The following is a 27,768-nucleotide window of genomic DNA, read 5'->3' on the forward strand; positions in this document are numbered from 1 at the left end:
AGTAAAAGAGATTCGTTTGTTCGTTCGTTATGTAGTGATCCTCCTTCTTAATGAAAGGTTGGACACAGTTTTCGAAAAAAAAAGTGTATTTTTAACAACTTGAGCCCTATATCTGATTGTAATTGTTTTCTATTTTTAAATTAAAATGAAAAATAAGCATAATGATTTACCACGGGGAAAACAGTGGTCTAGCTTTCTTCTCTGTGAGAAGGATGTCAGTAATCAGAAAAAAAAATACTACAGTATTTTATATTTTCAAATAATAATAATAATAATAATAATAATAATAATAATAATAATAATATGTGTGCCGCGAGAATTCAAGTTACCCTGAAGTGTGCCGCAAGTTGAAAAAGGTTGGGAAACGCTGCTTTAGATGCATACTTCATGGGTTGGTGGAGCTGAGATGGGACTCAAACTACAAATCAGCTAATCATATTGTTTACGTAATTATTTGTTAGTACATATAGATTATGAAATTGGAACGTACATAAAATTCATAACAAATTGCGACACTGATTATAAGATTCATTTACTTCTTTGATTTATATTTTTAAATTTTTAAATAATTGCTTTGAATATAAGTTGAATTAAAGAAAAAAAATCACTAACCATTCGAAAATGTAAGTTTCAATTTCATAGTTTCAACCAATCAGGTGAAAGGATTAAACGAAGTTAAAATATTGATAATATATGAGATACTTAGCTCGCTAATTTAAAATTCTTCTATAGACAAATATTACATCCTCCGTGCACACGTGTTTTTTTTTCTTTCTTTTCTTTCTTTCTTATTTATTGTGTCAAGAAGTAGTAGTTAAAGTGCACAGGTGAACTTAGAACGTAATATGGCTATGATGCAGGTCTTTCTATAGATTTTTAAATTAGTGAACTAAATGTGACATACGGTATATGTAAACCTTTCTTTTAACCTTTTCAACTGGTGACCGAATCTGAATAGTTCTGGAATGTTGTAAAATTGGAACTTTCGTTTTTGTGTTTAATTCTTGTATATTCTTGAAACGTTTTACTTATCTCTTGAACGTCAAAGAATGAGGAAAACAGAGAAATTTCTTGTAGTCGTGGGAGCTGATGAACACGTAGCCACGCAGAAAGTGTTAGCCATGCAAAAAATAAATAAATAAATAAAAATTAAAAAAATAAAAGTGTGTTTATGTTAATTTTTAAGCAAGGGTCTAAAAATGAGGAAAGTGTGTGGTTGTTTCCTTGCATTTTTGACAAAAAAGAAAGCAATAGGAAATAGTGGGATAGCTTAGCGAAAAAATATTTCACTTCCGGATACCAGTCTGTCCTTTTCAGCGCAGTAAGTATAGGCCATAAGAAATCGAAAAAGACCGGGACACAGATTTTCCCTGGTCTAGGGTGGTCGTGGCTGCCATTTTCCATTCGCTGAGTCGATTGGGATAGTTTCTTAATATGTAAAATACATAATGAATTACAAAGCCGCCATTTTTAAAGATGGCGGACCTATAATGCTATTTATGGAAGTAAATCAGGGAGTAAAAGTCATAGAAGTGTGAATTTGGTGTCCATTTATAGGTTTTCTAGGTCGCTGAGTTGATTGGAACAATTTTTGGAATGGTGAGACATTTGCTTGATTGCCGGAAGCCGCAATTTTCAAAAATGGCCGACGTATAAGGCTCAAGTTGAGCATAAATCAGGAAGAAAAAGCGCTACATGTGTAAAATTCATGTCTATTTATAGGTTTCAGAGGTGACTCAGTTTATTAGAGTATTTTTAAGTTGTTTAATACTGAAATAAATACATTTTCATTTATTAAGTGCATTTACAATAGTTAATAAAGGAAAAAGTTGTGAACAATTTGAACTTAATTTTACGAAAAATCAGCTGTGGAGCAGTGTCCTTCGCATATGCACAGTTGAAAGCATGGTAAGCTCTTTTTCACACACTTGCATGTAGAGCAGCGCTTTTTGCAAGAACATGCAACGAGTTGCTTACAACTTTTGGATGTCTGGAATTGTTGCCCTAATAGGTGTATACTGATCTCCACTTCGTTCCCATCCATAGCTGTCTGGATCTGGTGTCATATATTCATGATTTGTACAATTGTGCCATAGTTTTGCTAGCAAATCAGCAAACTTTATATGCTGAATAAATGCATTCTTCGTAGGTGGTGTTTTCTATTGCGCGATTTTTCTTCGTATACAGTCTCCGTCTACACTCGTTCACATCATTCAAGTGAGACGTTCTATCATATAAGAGGACGACATACCGCAAGCACCTCTTCCTCTACCTCAAAACCCATTTCGTACATATGTTGAAATGCTGAATCCATTTCTCTGTACTGCATCCATGCTTTCCACGCCATTCGTTTGTCTATTCCACAGAATGCTGACACAGTGTCACACCCACTAAAAGCATGAAATGCAGGTAGATTTTTCTAGATCTGGGGACATAGGCGGGAGCAGATATCATGAACGGCGATATAGTGTCTGAACTTTCCACATCCATAATCAATCCATAGTTCATCAAGGTGCTATATCTTGCTAAACACACCGATCGCAATTACTACAATATCTGTGTCTACTGTTAGAATACATACTTTCCTGTGACCATGCTTAGCTGCATGTTTGACGTGTAACATAAGTCGTCCATCTTCTTCCTCATGCCATAATGGTGAAATACCACTCACATCTAGCACTAAGGATGAAGTCACAACATTCTCGCCAACGGTACACACAACTTCTTTACCATCATATATTTCTTGGATGAGCAACTCCGCCAGAAGCGTAAATAACTGTTCTTTGTTACTGCCTTCTTTCAGAAAGTCACTAAAATTTCTAGGAACTTGAGTAGGTGGCCGAACACGTACACTCATGTCCAAAATTATTGTCGCATATCCATAACTGTCTTCTTGTAAAAATACAATTTGATAATGATTTTGCAGGGTACTTTTAATACTGACACTGTGTATAATCCAGAAATGTATATTTGTGGTAAATTTCATAGGAAAAGAATTATAAATACGAAAATTAGCATGAGTAAAACAAAATGTTGCTAAATGGATAAGAAAATTTTATTTTTGTTTTATTGTTCTTATTTACTGCTCTTTTGACATGAAATTTGCCACACACATGTCTTTGCCGATTATACAGATACTAACATTATAAGAAATACCAGGCGAATTCGTTATCAAATTACATTCCTACAATAACATATTTATAGACATGCGACAATAATTTTGGACATGAGTGTACGTAAACGCCTCTATTGCATTTTCTTCTCTGCCTGGTATCGCTCTTAAGAGAAGTGGACTTGTACGTATCAAAGACGACATCTATTCGAGTTACGGTCTTCAACACATAATTTATATATGGTTTAAAAACTTGGTGGAAGTAGTCTTGAAACGTCTTAGATTTACCGACCTTAAGAATGTGCACTATAGCCGCACCATCTGGAACAGTAGCACTGAAGTCAGGTGCGTCAAATCTCTCCTTCTCTTCGATGTTAATACACTCCAGTACATCTTGTTTGTTAGAGAAGGGAAACATGGTTGGTTCTCGTGAGCAAAGAATTGATAAATATCACTTTCACGTGATTGCGATGCGATGAACAATTTACAAAAGAGATTTGAATATCTAAGCAAATTCACTATCTTCTCGTTTGTGGCACATTTCTTCTTCACGGGTGTGTTGAATATTGAAATATTGTTTTTCGGAATGACATCGTGTATCGAGAGTTTAACATAATCGAGACGATTTGTTACGTATTCCTCATACTGCTGAAGTACCTTCTCATGAAATTCTTTAATTCTCTGTCTCATTTCATCTTTTGGCATTATGTGCCGAATGTCAATTGATACCAACACATCACCTTCAAATGGATTTCTATGTTCATTTAGAGCCGCAATAAAATTTCTCACGTGTTTCCGAAATCTTTCATTATGAACATTAGTATCTTCGTGATGATCCAGTGGTCGCGATGATGTTGATTGCGCTTGGAAAAATATACTCTCCTTAGATTTGGATAATATTGCAGAAAGTGTAGGATCTGCCAACATCCACTGCAATAAAGCGTCTTTGTTATCCAGAATTCCTATGGCACCTCCATTTCCTTTCACAAGCTTATTGTTTTGTTCGTGGTATTGGTCATCGGGGATAGATGAAAACAATGCTCCAGTTCTAGAACTAGTAAAATGGCCGTTGCAGAATTCCGCGTAAATATCTCGATGTCTGGTTGGTAACTCCTTCAGAGTGGGAACAAATACAGGCAACCACCGAGAATAATGAACAGCATCCAAGGCAAATGTCCATGGGCATATAAGTTCCAATGTCTCCAAAAACATGTGGTAATTAGATGTTCGGATGCTAAAAATGAAGCATAGAAGCAAACTTTCCAGCTCCATGACTTGATTCCAGAAATTTTAACTGAGAAATGTCATTGTCATTGTATATATTTGGGAGGGAGCAATGTGCAGTTATAATTTTTTTTTTTGAAAAACCCTAATAAATAATAAAGATACGCCAGGGAAATACGGTCATCCCATACGATATTGATTTCCTTGACATTTTACTACCAAAAATAGATGCGAAGCAATTTTACTAATGAGACTATATTAATAAATGACATTGTAAGAAATTATCTGACCATTTCAAAAACTGTTCCAATCAACTCAGTGACCTCGAAAATCTATAAATGGACACCAAATTTACACTTCTAGGACTTTTACTCCCTGATTTACTTCCATAAATAGCATTATAGGTCCGCCATCTTTAAAAATGGCGGCTGTCATTCATTATGTATTTTACATGTTAAGAAACTATTCCAATTGACTCAGCGTCATCAAAAACCAATAAATAGACACCGATATTGTTCATTGGAGATACTTGCACCTGACTTACACCTACAAATTGTGGTACAGGGCGGCCATTTTGGAAAATGGCAGCCACGACCACCCTAGACCAGGGAAAACCTGTGTCCCGGTCTTTTTCGATTTCTCATGGCCTATACTTACTGCGCTGAAAAGGACAGACTGGTATCCGGAAGTGAAATATTTTCACGACTTCGGAGGTTTAGCTATCCCACTAAAAGAGTACTGAGAGGATTTGGTGGTTACTGCAGTACGGGACAACAGCTTCCTAAAATGCATCGTGGCAGGAAATGAAACGTGGTGTTCAACAGTTTTTCGTATGACGACGATTTCATACCACATGCATTTGTCGCACCCTTATCTAGACACAGATTCATAAAAGAGGTTTAAACAGGCACCAATAGGAAGCTTAGACAAAGATCTTTCCAGTATTATTATACTGCGGTAACATTGTGAAGGAGGAGAGTTGGCTATTGTGTAAAAGTTCGGTTACTTTATGGAGCACCCTGTATTCGAATTTAAAATTAGGTATTTATAAATATAAATTCGAGAGAACAAATTATATATTTTATTCATGTTTGACATTGCTTACAGGATAAGTTAACATATAATGACATCAGTTCGAGTGTAAAAGTACTAACAAAAATAGCTGCTGTAACCAAAGCTGCTATTGCAAAAAATCCCAAGAAAACAATGGAGGCCCTACAGAATCCTGAAGCTCATTTCACAGTAAGTAGATTATTCAGTTTTCTTTCTTCCTCATGGAAAGTTTCAATGTATTTTTTATATTATGTTTAAATGAAGTGAAATATTCTTCCCTCATTTCAACTCTAGTTAATTATTGAGTGCATATATGCACTGTGTATTAAGTAAGTGAATGAAAATATGGGAAAAGAACACTGTGGGAAGTAAAAGATGATGATTTAACACTAAAAAAAATCTTATATTGAAAATGTGTTGACATTTCTTTGTAATAGTTCATGATTTTCCGTCAAATAATCGCTGTATTTCCAACAAATTTTCGTTTAGTTTAAATTCTATGTATCCTGTTCATATTAACTTCTGTTGTTACCCCTATCTTGCTGCCCCAGCGAAGGCAACGAATCTCAATATTTGATCGTTTAATGAATACGAAACTCTGCAAATACAAGGAAATTAAGTATTTGTTCTATCTAGATATATGTAACACAACTTTATACTAATAAAAATATCTGGATGTTTTTGTATCTTAGTTTTATTCCTCACATATTATTATTATTATTTTCGTTTTGACAACACTTTTAGATTTACTGTGAATATTTCATGAAAAATCATAACATTTTATACCAGGGAGCATCAACAAATGTTTTGTCTGACGTTAACTTGAAATACTTGTACTTGGTTAGATGAAGTACTAAAACAAAATCATATATAATGTATCTGTAATAACAATTTTTTTTTTTTTTAATTTAAAAGGTAAATTTGTTTATGAATATTAAATGGCTCAGCACAATAAGATGCCAACTCTGACTTTTGTCATAATTTAGAATTATGAATGGAGAAGATTACACACAGCTCCATATAGCAAAAAATAGAATTTGTCATTACTCAAGTCCGTACACTCTAGAGTTCATGCATATTCATCTTCGATGTGGGTTCAATTCTCTGTGAGATCTCATGTGATTCGGATCCCACCTTAAGCTATACGTCCGTCTCATATAGCCAACTAACTTTATGGAACCTGGAGGTCCAGTGCCGCGTTCACAAAATCTCTTCATTGACTTCTGTCCTTAGTCTACTGAATCCAGTTTCTACTTCGCATTCCTACTTCTGCAAGTTCCATCTTAATATTGCCCTCCCATCTGCGCCTAGGTCTTCCTAATTGTCGTTTTTCGATGGGACTTCCAGCTGAAACATCGAAAGCGTTCCTACTTTCTTCCACTGTGGCTACATGACCTGCCCAGCTGAGCCTTCTAGACTGATGACCCTAGCAGTGTTTGGTAAACGATATAAATTATGCAGTTCCTCGTTATGAAGTCTCTGCCATTCACCATTCCCGTTCGTCTTGGGTGTGAGTATTCCTCTCAGGATCTTGTTCTCACTTTCAGTCTACGTTCTTCCCTCAGAGTAAGTGACCATGCTATATGGCTTGTATACAAGATGTCTACTCGAGGTTCCGAGATATATATATATATATTGTGTTTTTAGGTTTTTAATGTTCTTTCTTTTTGTTTTCAGTCTGTAGAAGAAGCTCATATGGACAAATATTGGCAGGGCTTGTATGATCGCTACAATACTAAGAAACAAAGTAACTTCAGATGTCCACTGCTAACATATGCTGATATTCAAGATTGTATAGATGCGGTGAACCTTCAGTGCAAAAATGATCTGAATGGTAAATAGATCATATTTAACGAATACACTTTTCTGAAACTATTTTCGTGAGTGTATTTCAAACTTCGTTGGTAATTAATGTCAATTGTAGATTAGTATATATATATATATATCTTTAGCATTTTGTATCAATTCCACATATCCATATATAGAACAAAGGTTTATTTATTTACGAGTTGTAGTTGGGACTGTTTTTATTAATCAGAATGTTCAACGGATTACCCTACTCTTATCCCCTTCGAAAGCGAATTTGTGTGTATATGTATGTTTTGAACAATTACCAGAGTACTTATATTTCTAAAACAGTATCAGTTAAAATTCACATAAATTGATAATGGTATTAGTTGAAGAAAATACATATTACTTTTTAATATGATAATTGAAGGTTATCAATAATATTTTATATGATAACATTTATAAAAGCTATTAGAATTTGTATAATCTTCATCTAATTAAAATATATAATCTACACCTGTTTGTACATATAACCATAGGTGTGATGTACAGTTTACTTAAATTTTATTTTTTCTATCTTCAAACTAATGATTTTCTGGAACGATTACGTAAACCACAGTTTGAAAAACGCTGTATTAGAATATCAGTACGGTGATGTTCTTTATGTTGCTTATATTTGTTCCGTCGTATTTGTATAATGTCTGCTGTTAAGCGTCTTTCATAGATCTTAAATTTTTTGCATATATTCAAAGTGAGGTCAAACGAACCACTCGCGTTTTTAAGTTTTATTTCTAACAGTGAAATTTAACAAAGAGTGAGAAAATAGAAAAGGTTATTGGATTGGTAGAATAACCACCAAACAGGAAATGATTTTTATTTTTTGAGTCGAGTGACCAGATCTGTCTGTTATTTCGTTGTTGCTTCTACTTTTATTGATAATGTTTCTAAAACATACGAATATATTAAATAATTCTGAATTTGTTATACTAGTTCTTTAGTATTACTATATATATGCAGGTGCGGATGGACATAATGGCTCAGAGTTCTACCCTCTGTTTCGAAGAATTGTTCGATATAAGAGCAAAAAAATTAAATTTCTTTCAATAACAATTCACTAAATGATTTGATCTCATAGACAATATCGTGTCTTCAATTCAGTCTAAATACAGTAGAATTCTTTTCGCATGAAGTCAACCTACTAATTTACACACATGAGTCTAGCAGACTGGAGTCTGTCATTAGAAACATATATTTAGTTATTCCGCAAAATACCGAATCACTGCAACTAATACCAAACTGTTGGTAACTGTTGATAATTAAAAATGTAGCCTTAAAATTGATCACTCTCTTGAATAACCCCCTTAAAATAAAACCACCCAGGGTTTAATTCTGTACAACGCGAAACTTAAGGAAATTGCCCCAACCAATTAATAAGCATATACACACAAAAATGTTTTAATAGATGACTTAACATAGATAATAGAGCCTTTTAACAATAAGTTCACGCCTGAGCAAACGAAAGAGCACTAAAACCAAATACTTTTTCCCGTACGTTGTGTCCTAGTGAAAGATTCGTATTTATTGTTCCAAACCATCACAAATAATCTTGTAACTTAGCAGACAGTATTCAAACCTCCAAGAAAATCACATGGCATAAAAGCAGTTCTTGTTAAATTATTTTCAAATCAGGTACAGTTCATAACTACACATTTCAATTCCTAAAAATAAAAATGATTAGAAAGAAATCGAATAAGCAAGTCGTTAAGTAGTAGGTGAAGCGATTTCAAGTAAAGAGCCTGATCTTGAGAGTAGGTCGCTTCATATATGATAGTATGTCTGGTAATAAGACTTTAAATTCACATTAATGTTATAATTATAAGTTATGTTTTGATTTTTTTTTCTTATCATCTGTGATATATTTTCCATTGAAGTGTTGGCAGCAGTAAAGTGGATAAATGAGGCAATTCGTTCCAAAGATAAAGTAGCCCTTATGGATGCATTAGCGAGTCCTGCTCTCAAATTACCACGACTTTCACCAAAGGATTCAAGTTTGTGTTTAAAACTTCTACAGGTAAATTTATAAAAGCTTTTTCTTTTTTCTTTTTTGGATGGGATGAGCTTTTATGAAATTCTGAAAATGTAAAGTACTATTTTACCGGTGTTGCATTTATGAATAAAACCAATAATTTAGAAACTTCAGTATGTACATGTTGTAGTCGAAGTGGTAGGCTTCATAAAATCTCAGAGTTTTATGGATTTGTGAACTTCTTTCCATACAAATACATAAATAGGAAATTGTGAGTACAAATATGAATCTTAATTTTTTCTTCTTTCTTTTGTAGTTTGCGTACGGTATTTTACTTCTTAATTTTCTAAAGAGAAACTTTATGAAAAAATAATGTTTAATGTAATACTATTAGGCTGTGTGTCACCACGCAAAGGGTAACAAGTTATGAAAAATTAAGTTCATTAAAAAAAATCCCTTGATGTAAATAGAGGAAATAACTTATTGGTTTTAATGTTTAATTCTCTATGTGTAAGATAAAATGAAATTCATACTCAGGGGATGAAAATGTGCGATTAAGCTGAGGATCTAACCTAACCCAAGTTTCCATCTTATGGCGAAGATGCATTTAAACTACTACAATATCGAGTCCTAGGCTCTTGGGCTCTTGAATTCTAGGAATCATAAAAGTTAATGCATCAGTGCGATAAGCAAAACATCTGGGTTCGATCCCCAGCTCTCCGAATTTAAGTGTATCTTTACCTGTAGAGAAATGAAATTACATGTAATTTTCGTGTTAACTTTGCCTCGTTATGTCATATAATTTAAAGAAGACTGATGATAGCTATGAATGAATGAAAACGGAAGAGTGGGTAAAATGAAGAAAGTAGGAGGAAGTGGGAGAACTCCGAGCAAGTTCTTTTGTTCCGTACTTTATATCTATCTATCTACATATATATAGATAGATAGATAGATACGTACTCACGTCTTTCCGTCGTAGGTGTTTATTGACATACGGTCATCACTGCTGAACATAAAATAAATAGTGTAGTCACGTGGCCTGAGTACTTGATTGAACACTGACTTGAAAAATGTGCTGCTAATCTGGAGAAGGACTTGATCTGCATAGTCAGCTGCTCAAGTCTACGTTTCCCTTTTGAATTTCATCTGAAAAGATTGTTTACAAATGCTGTTTCACCTTAGTGAAATACTCAAACCATGAAGATTACTTATGAGATACACGGCTAATAGTTTAATGTAATTTGGTACCATCATAATTTAGCTTTTATTGTATAAATGTTCGTCAAACACGGACACACAAAATGTGTTAACAAATAGTAATCAGAACTGTATATGGTGTCTGAGAAGCCCCGTATCCTGGGTATAAGTATGACAGAGAACAATGTCAGTGGATTTTAGGTGTAGTGTTGCTAACATAGTTTTAATGGTCACAGATCCTACGTTCAGTCTCATGAAGTATAAAGTGAAGCCGTGCTTGATGTGAGTGTTTGCAGTTATACAGTTGAGGAATGGTTAGAATATATGTGTGGGTGCACGGGAGACCACACATAGAGTAAACAATGGTACAGGTGTGTAGGGACAGGGATAGGGATAGGTTATTCCTGGTCCAAAAAACGGAAAATTTTGATAAAATTTTTAAAAAATGACGATGACAAACTCCTAAACCTCCCAATCTTGTCTGTGATAACTAACACTTTTTCCTCACTGCTTGAAGACTGAAAGTTGAAGTATCCAAATTTAGTCCAAATCAATTCCACTCATCCTTCATGGTGACTGAATTCCTTCAAAATCGTTAATTTCTTTGCAAAAATAAAAATTTCGGATTCCAAATATTATTCACTGATTGCTGAAATATGTTATGTTAAACTAATGAAGTCTAGGATCGCAACTGTTCCTGAACTATAAAGTATAATACCGAAATAGACACACCAAATTTTATAACGTCACTGCGTCGGAAATCAGATGTTGATCATTCGACGACTGATGATAAAAGACACGATCCTACCTCTCGACCGAGATGAGCTGAGATCTCCCAGCCAATCACAGCCAAGGAAAACACCCTCGTGACTAACGCTATAACGCTGCAAAAACATCTGGCAGAATTTCTGATTTTGGGAATCTCAGAAGGGCGAAGGGTTCTAATTTATTTTATTAATTTTATGATTGGAGGATTCTTTAAGAAACACTTGTGTGTCTGTTCTGACAGATGGTTTGGAAGAAAAAATTTATAAACCAGATTTTTACCCATTGTTGTTGACCAAATAAGGAAATAAACATAGAGAAAATTTAATTACTATTTAAGAAAAGAGAAATATTACCAAAAATATAAATTTGGTCTATTTCTTTTAATTATTATTGAATTATATAAAGAAAAATTAATTTTTAACGTAAAATGAATAAATTTAACAAATAAATCGAAATTTTTACTATTAAGAGCCATTATTATATAGGATGTCCCATTTCTAATTTCACCATAAAAAAAATATTATACCTAACTGTAATAGATATATTACACAGGTAATGACTACACTTAGGGTTTGCTTTGGCAAGAATCCACCTCATAAAGAAATCCTGCTTGATTGGGGAGAACCTGCGTTTGTTTCAGGATATGTGCGTAGTGTGTAACGTCATTTCTTCTGCTACATTACATTCCCTGATTCCAAATGTATATATTGAATATTTATACAGATCACGAGATTATCATGAATTACACAACACAGTTATGCACTTTTATATATATATATATATATATAATATATTCACTTTCAACATATATTTGTCACATTAAAATATTATACATTCAGTCTTTTCAAGATGGCTCTTCGTTCTATCTATTTTTCTTAGCGTAACAACGATATCAAACAGATAAACAAGTTGTCATAGCAACGAAATTAAGAAATATTTCAATATGATACAAATATTTAAATTATTTCTTTGTATTTTTCTTCTTCTTAATTGCGTGTGCCTTTAAAATAGCACTTTTGCCCGTAAATATAAACAATACTTAGTACATACAAAAAAAAATATATATATATATATACATTATCGTTGTAAGTGGACGTAAGAAGACGCGTGAGGAAACATATGCTGCCATCGTTTTGTCAATTGAATGTCTGCGAATGTGTCATGTTCTCAAATGTAGCAACTGAACTGAATATAATGCGTTCAGCAGTGCATGCCTATATTAAAAAATAAATAAATAAAAAAATAAAATTAATGTGAACCCATTTAAATCGATGTTGGTGAACGATTACCTGACAACGTCATAGAACAACATGTTGTAGTCTTGTGTGCTTTGTTGATGCATTCTCCAAATACTGTGTCGCGTTTGCGATTGTTTTCAGACGAATGTGCAATATATCGCAGTTTACACAAGAGGAGTGTGATCTAGTGTAAGAGAAAATCCTCATTATAGCAAAAGTTGGAACGAAACCCGCTCATGTTATGATAGGACCGAAATTCCATGACGATACTTGTTGGGACCGTATTTTTTTGACGAATATATGAATGGACATCCTTATTTGAGGATGTTAAAAACGTTGTTAATATCTCAGCTGCAAGAGAAGGGAACCATGGATCGTGTATGGGTACAGCAGGACGGGGCTTCAGCCCATTTTTCTCTTTAGGTGCGTCGTACGATATTATTGAACAATTTCCAGCGTAGGCATGGTTTTTACACATGGTCTTCCACGAAACTCGGACCTTACAATCCAGACAACTCATTGTAAGGAATAATCAACTCCTCTGTCTCTCATTGTCATATGAAGAATTGGACGTAAAAGTGGAGGAAGCCTTTCAAATGATAACACCTCAGATCCTGCGCAACATGTCAAGAACACGAAGACTCGTACATCTGTGTGTACAATACATCTGTGGAGCACATACAAATCCACTGGATACATAGGTCATATGTATAAGTACTTAGCTGTAGTATGTACTAAATAACTAACTCACTCACTTTATGGCCTATTGAGCCCGGAGGTTCAATGCCGCGTTCACAAAAGCTCTCACTGACTTCTATATTTAGCCAACTGGATCCAGTTTCTACTTTGTATTCCTATCTCTGCGAGATCCATCTTAATATTGTCCTCCCATCTGCGCCTAGGATTCCTAATGGTCATTTTCCGATTGGTTTTCCAGTCAAGACTTTGAAAGCGTTTCTACTTTCTTCCATCCTAGCTACATGACCTGCCCATCTAAGCGTCCTAGACTTGATGACCCTAACAATGTTTGATAAACCGTATAAATTATGTAGTTCCTCGTTATGAAGTTTCCGCATTCCCGTTCCTCTTGGGTCCGAATATTCGTCTTAGGATCTTGTTCTCAAATACTTTCAGTCTATGTTCTTCCCTCAGAGTAAGCGACCATGTTTCGCAACCATACAGAACAACAGGAATGATTATCGTTTTAAATATTTTAAGCTTCAAATTCCTCGACAGAATTCGTGACGACAAAAGATTTTGAACCGAATAGTAACACGAATTCCCTGCTTTTAGTCGACATTTAATTTCTTCGTGGATATGATTTTCCTCTGTTAATATTGATCCTAGATATTTGAAACTATCCACTTTACCAAAAGTATTATTTAATATTTTAACGCATCCATCATTTGCCGTATTACGGTCCCAACGCACTTCCATATATTTACTTTTCTCTGCATTTACTTCTAAACCCATGTCCCTGCAAGCGTTTAATAAGATTTCTGCATTTCTTTCTATTGTTCTTCTATCATCCCCTATTAAATTTACATCATCAGCATATGCCATAACCCGGTGAATACCGTTCAACTCTAGGCCCTGGTTGCTATCTTTGATTTTCCTTATAGCGTATTCCAGAACGAAGTTGAATAATAATGGCGACAACTCATCTTCTTGTTTCAGGCCATTTTCGACGTGAAAGCTCGTGGACAAAAATTTCCCTACCCGGACTTTACTTTGGGATTTATTTAAACATATCTTAATCTGATTAGCTTTCTCGGTATTCCAAGTTCTGTAAGAACGTTGTATAATGTTTCTCTCCTAACCGAGTCGTAAGCCTTTCTAAAATCAATAAATAGTTGATGTACCGTGGTATTGTATTCCCACTTCTTTTCGAGTATTAGTCGAATGGTAAATATTTGGTCGATAGTTGACCGATTTCGTCTAAATCCGCACTGATAATCTCCAATAATTTCATCTGCGTATGGGGTCAATCTTGCTAATAGAACATTTGAAATTATTTTATAGGATGTTGACAGAAAAGAAATGCCTCGATAATTGTTAGTCAGTTTTGTCGCCTTTCTTGTGAATTGGAACAATGATTGATTCTTTCCATTCTTGTGGCAACTCTTCCTTGTTCCAGATGAGGAGGATGAGTTTGTGTATCTTGCTCCACAATATTTCGCCTCCAGATAAAATTAACTCAACCGAAATCTCGTCTACACCTGGAGATTTGTGTTCCTTTAATTTCTTTATAGCGGTTTCTATTTCTATTCGGTTGGGTTTTGAAATATACGGTTCTGCGGGGTGTATATTCTTTTCTCCACGCACATTAGTTTTTGGCTGTGTGTTCAGCAAATCGTCAAAGAAATCTTTCCATCTATTTAAGATGCTATCCGTATCAGTGAGAACTGTTCCTCAGCTTTCTTTAATATATAAGCACGAAGTTGATAGCCTTTCTTAAATTCGCTGATCCCCTTTATACATGTCCCGGATGTTTTTATTTTTAGTATTATCTTCAAGTTCCTTAATTTTAGCTTTCAAAAATTCGCGTTTCTTTGTTCTAAAAGTTTTGGAAGTTTCCCGCCTGATGTCTACGAAATTTTGTTCTATTCGGATTTTGAAGCCAATGTAATTTTGCTTGTTTTCTCTTCTCTGCTAGTTTAATGCATTTCTGGTTGAACCATGGTTTGTTCCTACGTATTTCCGCGTGTCCCAATTTTTCTTTTGCTGAAATTATAATGCTATCTCTAATTTCAATTCAAGTATCCTCAACACTAGTGCACTCCGAATCTTCTAAAACCGAGAATCTATTCGAAACTTCAATCTGGTATTCTTCTCTTACCTGGCTCTCTTCTAATTTCTTTAAATAAAATCTCTCCGTTTTCAGACATTGAATATTTCCTTTATTCAACGATAATCTCTCTTATTATCGCTGCTACCAGGTAGTGATCAGTGTCACAATTAGCCCCTCTAAACGACCGAACTAAATAAATAAAATAGAATTGCGCTGACATTTATCGTACTCTGTGATACTCAAGCTAGGAGTACTGAAGCCTCTCAGAGCTATATAAGAAACCTTCCAAATTCTCTTAGGGAAAGGGAGCTCCCTCGTGGCTAAGCGATTAGCGTACGCGCCTTTAGCGTGGGAGACCCTGGTTCGATTCCCGGCGGTAACTCTTCGGATTCCACGATAATCAGTAGGTCCACGTCTGATATAGCCTCGCTGCTGAAAGGGATGCTAAACTAAAATCATATCAACTCAACTCTCTTAGAGAAAATTTAAATCAGTTTGCGTCAAATAATATTAGAAACTTAAAATATTAATAAGATAAAACAACAATTAAATTAAAAGAATAAAACTAGAAACATGAAATAAATGACGTAATAATCTTCATTCAGAGGAGATAATGTAATTAGAAAGCTTCAAATACACTCTTATCGTAAAATAAGATTAAAATGTAGTATAAATAAGAATATTACCTAGAAATTATGAGGGGTACGCTCGTTCCTTCAGCCCACTTCAGTTCTTCAGTTTTTGCTCCTATAGTCCAAGGAGCAACTCTCGAAGCCAAAGCATGATAGAAAACTTTAAACGTTGCAACTTCAGTTACATAAGTGTTAAAAAGTTCGCGAAGAACTATAATAATTTCCATTTATCGAGGTTAGTTTGTTCTTTATAAAAATGGAAGAAAATAATAATAAAAAGAACTTTTCTGCCGTGGGAGATCTTTGCTCCTCTCGTTGACAGTAAAAAATTAAAGGACATCAACTACAATATAAGAAAGATAAGGAAATAATATTGTCACATTCTTCATTTGGAACACTAGATCAAATATTCTACCACTTTCCACACTAAAATGGGAAATGTAGAGTTCTTAAGATATTTTTAAGATCTCTTGTGATATTGCGCAAAACTAGTTTTTGAAAAATATTGCGCAAAACTAGTTTTTGAAAAACGTATGTTCATAAGATATTGTTGTAGACCTTAAGGACATTAACTTTTCTTTTTATCCAAATTCCTTATTATAGACAGATGACTTACGCCTTTTTCTTCCTAGGACCAGCAAAGTGATGAAAGCAGAGAACTGTTTTTACAAGAAATAGAATCTTGTATCAAAAGAGCCACTGGTGAAGCAAAGGCGATACAGAAAGGTAAATAAATCTTGTAATTATGAAAACAACCATTTCTGTATGTTGACTACCATTTCACTTGGTTTCCAAGTCATGTTCTAATAGACAGCTTACTTATTTGTAAATTTTGTGTCAATGGATTGATTTTGTAAATGTATTTGCCTATTTTTATCATTATAATTGTCAATAATTTCTAAAATCTTAGTCTGGCTTCGAAGTGCTATAATTTGAAAACGGCTAGGAAAACTAGTGTTATTGAGTTTTTATGTGACAAAATAAGACAAAATCAGTTGCAAATTAGTGTTAGGAGTCCATGTAGTGTGACTGACTGAGCACCGACTTCAAGTGTGACAGAATTGTGGTCTGTTCTCGATCCAGTCGTGCATTTTTCTTCTCTCTCTGTGTATTATAAAACCTGAAACTTTACGTGATCAAATACTAAGAGACTATTTTAAAATACGTATGTTTTATCCGCAGTATAGATTGTTTGGTTTTCTTTTCTTTGTCCATCTTCTTCTCTTTATTTTCTATATGTAACTAAAACTTACTCGCGTTGTCTGAGACTATACAGAAATGTCGACTTTGGATTTGACTACTTCTTGCAAACTTTCAACAGAAAAGTTCATAAATACGGTGCTCGTTTTCATTCATGCAAACATATCTTGTAAGCTAGGTATAACAACATACAGAAATTATCTATAAAATGTCAAATTGGGAAAAAGTGTGGCTCAGCTGAGGAATGAACTCAGATCTCCGACTTAACGTAAAGAGCGTTAATCACTACGCCAGCTAATTCTTCCGTAGGTTAGCTACGAGAGAGAGAGGCTGAATCTGGTCTTCGGTTCAATCTCACGTTTTTCACCCTTTCAAATTGATTAAACTTCATACCTATGGAGGCTTATAATTACGCAATTGCGTTTTACTCTTGTATCAGCTAAAATGCCCGTTCGGATCAGAACTGGAGAATGAATGCAACAGGCGTCGTTGGTTTGTAAATTTTCGTGCGGGTGACGTAAAACTAATCCCCGCGGCTACCGTCAATTGCATGTTCTGAGCGCCTTAGGAACAGCTGGATGTAAACACTCGGAAAAATGTTCCTCTAATTGCTGACAAGTTAAGGATACACCATATCACAATCGTTCTGTAGCTTCACGCAGTCGGTTGGCTAAACAAGTTGTACTCATAGGTGTCACAAAATTGATAAAAGTCTAATGAATGTGCTTAGTTGTAAACTGTTTAGCTATTTGATGTTTGCAGTGAGATCTGTGCTAGTGAATATATAATATGTAAATACAAAATAGAGTATTAAAAAAAAGTTATGAAATTCGTAATAAATTCGGCTATAGAGAAGCAAATGTAATTTCTAGGAAATTCTGTGGAAACTTAGTGAATTTTGAAGTTAGAACCTGTAACAATCTTGGTTAATTTGTTTTAACCTAGAGGACATACTCGTCGGAGTGCTACATGTACAGTTTCATAATACAGAACTTTTTTTCCCATTTCAAACCGAGAGCGCGGTACGTAAGAATAGGCAAATGGAGATCAGTCAGTTCAGTCTATATGTAGTACAACTGAAAATTAGTTTCCGTTTAGCAATCCTATTTTCATTTATCTAATGTTTCTTTAGGAAATATATGGATTGTGAAATCAAAGTAATTCTGAATGTAAATGTTTTAACTGTTTATCAAACGGTTTCAAGAACGTTATATTTATATGGTAAATGGAGGAAGCAGACATTTTCTGTTTTTTTACACCAAATCCTCTATAGATGCGAATTTAATAGCCTCTCGCTAAATTATACAAGAACTTTAGTCTTTGATTGTGTCAAGAAAGTTACTATTGTTCGACTGTAGCAAATGCTCATTCGTGGACAAGTGGCTAACGTGCATGCTATCTGCGCGTAGTCCCGGAATCGATTTTCGGCAAGGGTTCTTGCCTCCGATTCAAACCCGAGTAGTGGATACTACTTTAAGCAGTAAGTTCTGCCTCATATAGCATTGATGCTGAAAAGGAACATTCAACTCCAAGGAACCAATCATTGACGGTAGCAAGGAAAATTGAAATAGTTTCATAGAAGCATTAGATATGTGACAATAACAGAATTGTAATTAATTTCTAAGATTCTTTAAAAATTATCTTTACATTTAGGTAACAATTTATTATTAATATTACATATTTGCTATCTAAAATAGTAATGTAAGCATAATGTAAATAATTTCATATTTATTTTCAGGGAAAGCATTATACTATAATCATTAGTATTTGAGTGTTTTCCTCGAAACTGTGCATTAACTGTGCATTATTCTTTATTTGCTTTTAGTTTGTGGTGCTTTAAATCAGCTGAACATGGCCCTAGAACAGAGAAATACGAGGCTTACCGTGGAGACATTAATGTCACCTGAATTGATGTTAACGCAAGCAATTCCAGGTTGCCAAAATAAGTATATTGAAGAACTCATCAGTTTGAAGAACCGAAAGGTATGTTCATCAGATACACACAACCAATTGAGCAAACATTGACAAAAACGCAACCATATCTATATTATCTCGTGGCGTGTGGTGCTGTTTCCGGTCGGGGAACAGGTCAGGAATGCAAACACACCTTTTCCGTTGACAAAATGCGTATACTAGTAACATGAGACAGCCAATGCTCTAGCTGTACTGGAAAAATAACTCCTCTCGTGAGATCAGCGAAGTCAAACAGTGCCAGGTCTGGTCAGAGAAAAAATAGATGACCTTTCGTATTCATTAGACGATGATAACATTGCGGTGTCTACCCAGCGTGTTAGGATAATGGGGAGCTATTTGAAAAAAAAAAAAGTAATAGTGAACTAGAAATCCAGCATCAGCGGCATTAGAAGTCGATATGCTGACCATGCACCACCCCAAAGTCATGAATGCCATAAGCCGGCTAGTAGGCCCTGGCTCCCTAAGAGTTTATCCGCTAGGAATTCGGTTTTTACTAACATAAACAGCATGTATTGTGTCCGTAGGTTTTCTCACTGTGTGCCCATTTTCTCTGACATTATCATTCCATCATTCTTTCGTTATCATTCACTTTCATTAGTCATCCGTCTGTGTTAGCTTAAAGGATATAAGCGTCAGATTTTAAATTAAAGATTTAATTTTATTTTTACACGTGCTTGGCCAATGCTACAACTGATCAACATCAGTAATATTTGAACATCATAGGAATCTTTTTTTCATATTACCACCCTTTGTTAGGATATGTAGCAGTGTTGAAAGTTGCGCCGTGTTTGCTATATCTGTAATTTTGTCAAGTAATATTGCAACGAAGAGTTCCCTCGTTGCTATTTATATAGTCTACGTGCCTTTGGCGCGGTAGATGCGGGTTTAATTCACGACTTGAGCTCATGTGGTTCGAATCCTACGTTAAGTTGTAGGTCCACGTCTTACGTAGCATTGCTGCTAAACGGGACGCTGAACTTAAACCCAACCCAATATTGCAACGAAGGAGGAACTGAGAATCTCACGCTTGATTCCATCAACATTACCTCTACTACAGAGCTACTAGGTCATTCTGAATTCTATTGGACTTGTAGCAAAAGTAGTTGTGTTCGACAAATGGTTCGCAAGTTTTTAAACAATATTCTGCAATCAAATTCAGCAGTCATATCTTCTAAATGCCAACTCCTGCTTTCGTAATGAAAACCTTTGAGACGAACGTTCTGATATTTTTACTTTACATTGTTGTAATGGTACAATCATATATTGCGATGTCACTTGAGTGTCGATCTTCGAATGTCTTTAACAAAGTAATGGGTGGAAATGGCTCTCGGACTATAAATAAAGCCCATCATCTACATTTATATCACTGAATTCTGAAACATTCCTAAGTCCTTTCTCAATAGCAAACTAAGCATTGTGAATGTTAAAATTTATCACTTAACATTGTAAGGTTCCGCATGTCTTCACACCAGGCTGTAGCCATCACGTGTTTGCAGAAATAAATACAGCGCAGACGACAGTACCGAAGAGGAGTCGCCGACCATCGCCAACAGTCGGCAAGACGGAGATCAACGAAGGTAGCCGACATTTTAGGATAAAAAACAGCAGTACACCTCAAGAATCAATCTCTCCAGGTTGATCAAACCACCAAAGCCCTAAGGCGCCTGGCCATTGGGAAGACCTTACCCTCTCACGACGCTTGGTCAATTGAGAGGTACCTTTCCTAAAAGCCCTACGACGCTTGGTCATTGGATTCCCTTTCTCACGACGCCCGGTCACCGAGAGACCCCTAATCACACAAATTCATTCCCTCTCACAACGCCTGATCAAAGAGAGTAACCTCACCTACAAAAGCGCTAAGACACTTGGTCATTGGGTTCCTTCCTCTTTCTTACCTAAAAATAGTAGAGGAAACTACTTATTGTAATATATTTCTGTATTCAGGAGGATCTTTTATAATAAAAGGTGATGGGAAAGTCCAATCTCCCGTGTACGATAAGTGCTCTACCCTACATAAATAGAGAGAATTTTACAATATACACATCTGATTAGCCATTTCGTAGAATTATAATAACTACTTTGAAAATAAACTGTATAAAATTTTGTTTTGGTTTTAAGCTCTATGAGATAAGGATAAAGTTGTCATATAAAATACCTTGCATTATAAAATTCAGTGAACTAAAAAGATATGATTTCATCTAGCCGACTACGCATTCGCTGGTTCACTTCTGTGCCAGACTAAATTTCTGATCCGCGAACTTGGAACAGGCAATGAATACATGTTCCTGTGCCGTCTTATTTGCACAGATTTAACTAGGAGTATCGAAACCTAAGTCTTCCCGATTTTCAGAAAGTGTTACAATATCATATACAATTGTATAGCAGAGAATGAACGAACTGTTTTATTGCTTAACAAAATAAAATTACATAAACGAGCTGTACTGAATGAAACGCTAAATTTGTACTATGTCCAGTGCACTGAAGGGAAGATCTCAGCGACACCTTAATCAGCAACTTCATCTTCGCGAGGTATATGCTCGGTTATACTCGGAAGAAAGCATTCCTTTTTCCACCGATCAGCAATTGGATGTTGAATGGCATTGCAGTGCAAACGACAAAAGAGCCCGATTTCAATAAGCCAGCGTATAAACTTCCCTAAAAAATATAATTTCTTTTTAATTTTTAGAATAACACAAACCTTACTAAGGGACCAAGAAGGAAAGGAACAGACTATTCCCTCTTTCTACGGAACAATCGCCACTGATATTATTTTTGTGCTTTTCCCTCCACCTGCAGCGAAGTTAAAGAAGGATGCTGTGTTTCATGTATACGTATATATGTATATATTTGTAAATATTTGTTCGTAAAAACTGAACGGCGTGATAGAATCTGACAGTTGAGATCTCGATAGATGGGAAAGTGCAACAAATCTTCCAACTTTTTTCTCTTTCCTGAAAAAGAATGACTAACTCCTGTAGAACTTTTTACGCTGATTACAGTGATGTAACTGGAATTCCTGTATCAGCCTCCAATTCTAAGAAATAGTCGATTAAAGTTTTAATATATAATATGATTAATATGCTAGGTTAAACATTACAGAGCCTGTAAAGACCGTCTAAATTCTGAAGGAACCATATGCAATTTAAAGAACACCTTGCAGATAAAAATTCCTGCTAATACCTGACCGTGATTACCTAGAAGAGGCATTTGCCCCCTGGATTGTCATTCAGAAAAACTGCTTTTATGCAATTGTATCTCAGTTTGAACGATTTTGTGACAAAATTACCTATTTTCAGGGGTTTGTTCCCTTGTGAAGATTTCTTTGATGGACAATTGGGGGGAGTAGATTCATCCACACAACTCATAGTTACATTACAATGAGTCAAAGACCTAAACGTAAATATAAATATAACCTAAAATGGATATAAAATGTGCATTGAAACAAAATTAGTGAAACACAACATACAAAAGTGAAATAAAATAAGACTACCGTACTGCTGCACAAAATGTTCTTATTGCTATTACCTGTTGTACGTACTTTCATGTTATCTGTTACTAAAACAAAATAAGAAAACTGTTCTTACCGCGTTTCCTTTTGTACGCACCCTTATGTTCTCTTTGCACGGTCCAATACTAGTCAGCTACCATAGAGACCCCCCTCACATTTCCCCGAGTATCTTCCAACACACGAATTGTTTGATGAAATCTTTCACCATGTTCATCTGATACTGCACCTAAGTGCTCGGTAAAAAAGTCCAAGTGTAGGAAATGAAGTTTCAAAGACATATTGCAAGCCATTTCTTTAAAACTCAGTATCAGTTCAACAATTTGGGCATATTGTTCAGATTTTCTGTTTCCCAGAAAAGAATTTACCACATTCTTCAGCGCAGCCCACGCTCTTCTCTCGTTTTCGCTCAGGGTTTCGTCGAATTGAGGATATTTCATCACTTTTCTTATTTCTGGTCCAACGAATATCCGTTCCATAAGTTTCGCATCTGTGATGCGGGGAAATAGTGCCTTCAGGTAACGAAAGCCACCATCCTCTTTATCCAGAGCCTTGACGAAAATCTTCATTAATCCTAACTTTATGTGTAATGGCCGTAAGTGCACATTCTGTGGTTCGACAAGAGGTTCGTAACTAACTCTTTTCTCTTCGGGAGTCAAAATCTTCCTTGCAGGCCGTTGTTTTACGTTGTTGTGTTGATCTTTTGCCCTGCTGTTCCATTCGCACAACAAACAACAATATTTCGTATATCCCGATTGCATCCTCAAAAGCAGGTCAAGAACTTTAAAATCTTAAAATCACCATAAATGTGCCATGGATGTTCCGCATACTCAGGTTTTTCAAGTAAAAGCTTCATATTTCCTTTTAACAAAAGAGACACTGACCAAAGCTTAAAACTTTACTTTATTTTAAATTATAATTTGTAACTGTTTCGGATATCTAGCATATCCTTCTTCAGACACGATCGAAATTAATGAAAATACAGACATATATATAAATGTTGTTATAACAGAGTTTAAATTCTTTCTGTTATAACCCTAAAAGATTCTGTTACATGTGGGAGAGTGACTTTTAAGTCCAATATTACACAGATAACAACGCTTGTGAAAAAAGCTTATGAATTGTACTTTGAGTGCAAAGTCGGGGACTAGGATAAAAAATGGGCTCTATATGTGAATTGTAAATCTTGTGCAGTGAATCTCGGAGTGGTTGAAAGGAACATTTATATATATGTCTGTATTTTCATTAATTTCGATCGTGTCTGAAGAAGGATATGCTAGATATCCGAAACAGTTACAAATTATAATTTAAAATAAAGTAAAGTTTTAAGCTTTGGTCAGTGTCTCTTTTGTTAAAACAATTAATCCAAAGCCATGAATAGTCTTACTTTCATATTTCCGTATGTTTCTTTCATATCTACAGCATAAGCAAGCAAATAGCAGGGTGGCTATTTCCATTGTGTAATAACATGGCTTTTAGATTGAATTTGGAACAGTCAATAAATAACCACCAATCATCCATATCGTAATCAACGTTCAGTCTAGACATGAGTCCAAAAACATATGTACAGAACACCAAACCTTCGTGAGAATCGAAAAACTTCACTAGACCACATCCGCGAAGGCGATACGTTGTTACATTTGTTTTCTCTAAAAAGTTCCACTCTTGTACTTTTGAAGCTAGTCCAGCTTGGGACTTGGACAAGTGCAAATCCCTAACAAGATCATTTAATTTAAGATCATTTAGCTTACTTGGAGATATTAATTGCGGTTCCTACGATTTTAAGTATAGATAGGATCTTCCTCTTCTTCAATTTCGGAATCACGATCTACGAAACTAGAACATTCATCAGAATAATCCAACGACCATTTTCTTGGTGAAATAGGCACAGGTAACTCTTTGCTGTGTGGGAGAGGTCGAACAGCGGAAGGTAAATTTCTGTATATGATGATTGACTTATTGGTTTGTGAGGTTATTCCACTTACGTTTGTTAAACAAAAATAACAATCTGACGTGTTGTCTTTCGTCTCACGCCACACCATTGAAATGGCAAATGGCATTGCTTTGTATGTTCCTTTCAACCACTCTGAGATTCACTGCACAAGATTTACAATTCACATATAGAGCCCATTTTTTATCCTAGTCCCCGACTTTGCACTCAAAGTACAATTCATAAGCTTTTTTCACAAGCGTTGTTATCTGTGTAATATTGGACTTAAAAGTCACTCTCCCACATGTAACAGAATCTTTTAGGGTTATTCAATCAATTTCTCGGCATGACTCACTGCACCCAACACTCACACAAGTAATTTTTAGAAGAAAAACTCTAAGAGTAATGTCCAGCAACACAGTTTTATCTTGTCTAACAAGTTCAGCTGTCAACAAGAGCTGTATATTTCCAGTGCATACCCTTCTAGTTCTTCCACCTGCACCAAAATCACAAGTAAGGAAGTCAAAACAATGAACCACAATTCCAATGATAAAATTTTTTACAGTGTTGCAACTACACAACAGAAAGTATTGCCAACTCTAGAAGGGAAAATTTATTGTTAAAAATTCCCTTTTCCCCCAATTCTGGGAAAATGTAGGCTGATACAAATGAACGACTTATGGTTTTAAGATCAGGGCATGAAATACGACTACGATCGGTGAACAACTTCCAGGAAAGAAAACTGCTGTAATACAGCGTTATTCATAATCTCAGGAGTAGCATTTAATATTGGCATTTTATAAAATTCAACATGTTTTAGCGCTAGACGCCACATTATATACCACGAGACAACATATAAATTTTACTTCACGTATAACTGACGAAATATTGCAGTCAACAACTTACAAGTTTCCATACGATTACTCACAGTAATACGAATGAATAGTTGTTTTAGTTTTACACATAACGATGTTAATATTTCAAGTATGTCAACTTTGAATGAAATGTATATATTACCAAAGATTTGCCTGCTCCTATTGGTCCACACCTCCTAGAAATATAGACAATATTTCCTGCTTAAGTTTCCTGTTTTTTCCTGTTTCCTGTTTTTTCAGTGAATAGAGAGTAGTATGGAATTAACCCACATTTCACTTGTTTCTCTTCTCCCTTCTATCAGTTCCAAAGAAGAAAAACGAAAATAAATATTGAGCAGGCATTTTAACTATACATTAAGACAATTTCGTGTTTTTATATACTATGAAGACAAAGGCCAGACAGAACTTTGATATTAAGGGAATTATAGTAGACAAATTCGATAGTTTAGGTCGTTGGTATGGATTTTTTTCCTTTAAAATTTAACTTTCCCCAGAAATACGTAAAATGTGAATTTATTGAAACAGCTACATAAAACTATGGATTCACTATCATTGTTTTATTTTATATTTTTTACTTTATTTATTTATTTTTTATATGTGCAAGGTAAGCCAGAAAGTATGGCTCCCATCTCAGATTTATTGTCGATACTAGATATTCTAAACATGTAGAATAGATGCATCCACTATTTTTCAACACAGTCTTCTCTGTTGAGACATTTGTCCACGCGGAAAATCCATTTATCAAAACTATGGTAATTGAAATTGGGATCCTGACCACGAAGCCATGTGTGGACGCACGCTTGACTTCACCATGCGATGTAAATAGTTTGCCACTCAGATGTTCTTTCACTGTGGAGAAAAGATGGACATCAGACGAGGCAAGATCCGGGTTGTACAGTCTGCAGCTAAAAACCTGCAACATGAGCATGTAAGTTTATTGTGAAACTACACCTAAGAGTCCAGGGAATCAACATAACGTCTAAGCAGGGTTGAATTCAGGGGGTAGCCCGGAGGGAATCTCCCCCCCCCCTCGAAGAAAATTCATTCCCCCCCGGAGAAACTCAAAGAATTTCAGTCACAAAATGTAGAAATTACTTCACATAATTATTTGCTTTCTTTCCGTGCACGTGCAGACGAAATCCAATCTCTCAATATACACATAAATGACGCAGACCCATTCTATATAAATATTAAACATGTAACATCTAAGATAGAATACCAAATAGCCAATAAAACTTGTATTTCTTAACGCTATGACCGAGTTTGGCAGAACATGAAATTGTCAACTGTTGAAGAAAGGTTTGTATCTTAGTAGGTACTATACTCTCGCCCTATATTGTATATTTGTAGGTAGCACTAGCACAGGTTGAGATAGGAAAGGAAAGATAGGAAGATCTTTCGATCATTCCATATGATCTCTGATGTCAACAGATTTCAGTTCTTGAAAATGTACAGTTCTTGCATTATTTGAAATAGGGCACCTAAATCCCATTTCTCGCATCGGAAGTAACAGACGTAAATGTGTTTTACGATTGTTAAAGTAAACACACCTTTCTTTAATTAAAAATAATTAAGTTAAAGGGAGAGATTCAGAGGACGTCATTTAGAGGGATCAGGGAGGAACAGTTATCCCTCCTGGATTAGAGACATATAGAATTTATCAATATGATAGTAGTATATAAGTGAAAGATCGCTATTGAAGGTGTTGAAGATCCTGCTCAGAGCCGTGCCATGGGGGAGGGGCAAGCGGGGCGACGGCCCCGGGCGCCGAAGTAAGGGGTGCAAAATTCGGGAGGGAAAAAGAAAAGAAAAGAGGGAAAGAAAAACAGAGGAATAAAACACACGTGCACATATTATATAAAATAAAAGAAAAAAAGTAATGAAAAGTGCTCAAAATCAAGGAAAAGCATGGTTTACTTTTTAAAATTTTCTCACCTTTGCGGCTGGTCTGTCGACCTCACTCATATATACGGGGGTGCCGTCGTATACTCTCGCGCCAAGCGCTGATTTTCCACGACACGGCACTAATTCTACTGAAGATTTCGTAAACTAAACTACTGATGTGTATGCAGTGAAGAAACCAAGGCTAATATGCTTGATTTAGAATCAGAAGTGTGAGAAAGAATGATAACTTTTTGTTAAGATATTTCTGTGTGTGTTTGTTTTAGGACAAAAAATATTTGAGTTAATTTAAATCTTTTTAAAAACTTCTACATTAGTAACAAACAATAACTACTGAATATAGGAAATAATAACAAAAATAGCTACTGTAAGTAGCAGTTAAAGTTTAGTCTAAAATATTTTTGCCAGTCTTTATTTAATGCTTTAGATGAAATCAAACGTTTAGATGCATTAGATTTTTTTTTTTTTTTTTAATTATAATTTCACATTGAATATTTATCAACAATTAGTCTCAATATTAGGTAAGATGTGTATGTGAATGGAATTGTTAAAT

At 35.1% G+C, this 27,768-nt stretch overlaps 1 protein-coding gene across 1 annotated transcript in view; it reads left to right on the forward strand.

Annotated features, from left to right (window-relative positions):
• The window catches only part of LOC145675638 (ras GTPase-activating-like protein IQGAP1), a 143,594-nt gene that overhangs the window by 65,816 nt on the left and 50,010 nt on the right, over positions 1-27,768 (forward strand). The window contains exons 11-15 of the mRNA XM_081746191.1: positions 5,444-5,578; positions 7,067-7,223; positions 9,109-9,248; positions 16,462-16,555; positions 18,855-19,012. Of these exons, the coding sequence (XP_081602317.1) occupies positions 5,444-5,578; positions 7,067-7,223; positions 9,109-9,248; positions 16,462-16,555; positions 18,855-19,012 (684 nt within the window). The remainder of the gene's footprint in view (positions 1-5,443; positions 5,579-7,066; positions 7,224-9,108; positions 9,249-16,461; positions 16,556-18,854; positions 19,013-27,768) is intronic.

This window comes from Thermobia domestica, chromosome 2, assembly GCF_964235325.1.
Source record: "Thermobia domestica chromosome 2, izTheDome1.hap1.1, whole genome shotgun sequence".
Taxonomy (NCBI): domain Eukaryota; kingdom Metazoa; phylum Arthropoda; class Insecta; order Zygentoma; family Lepismatidae; genus Thermobia; species Thermobia domestica.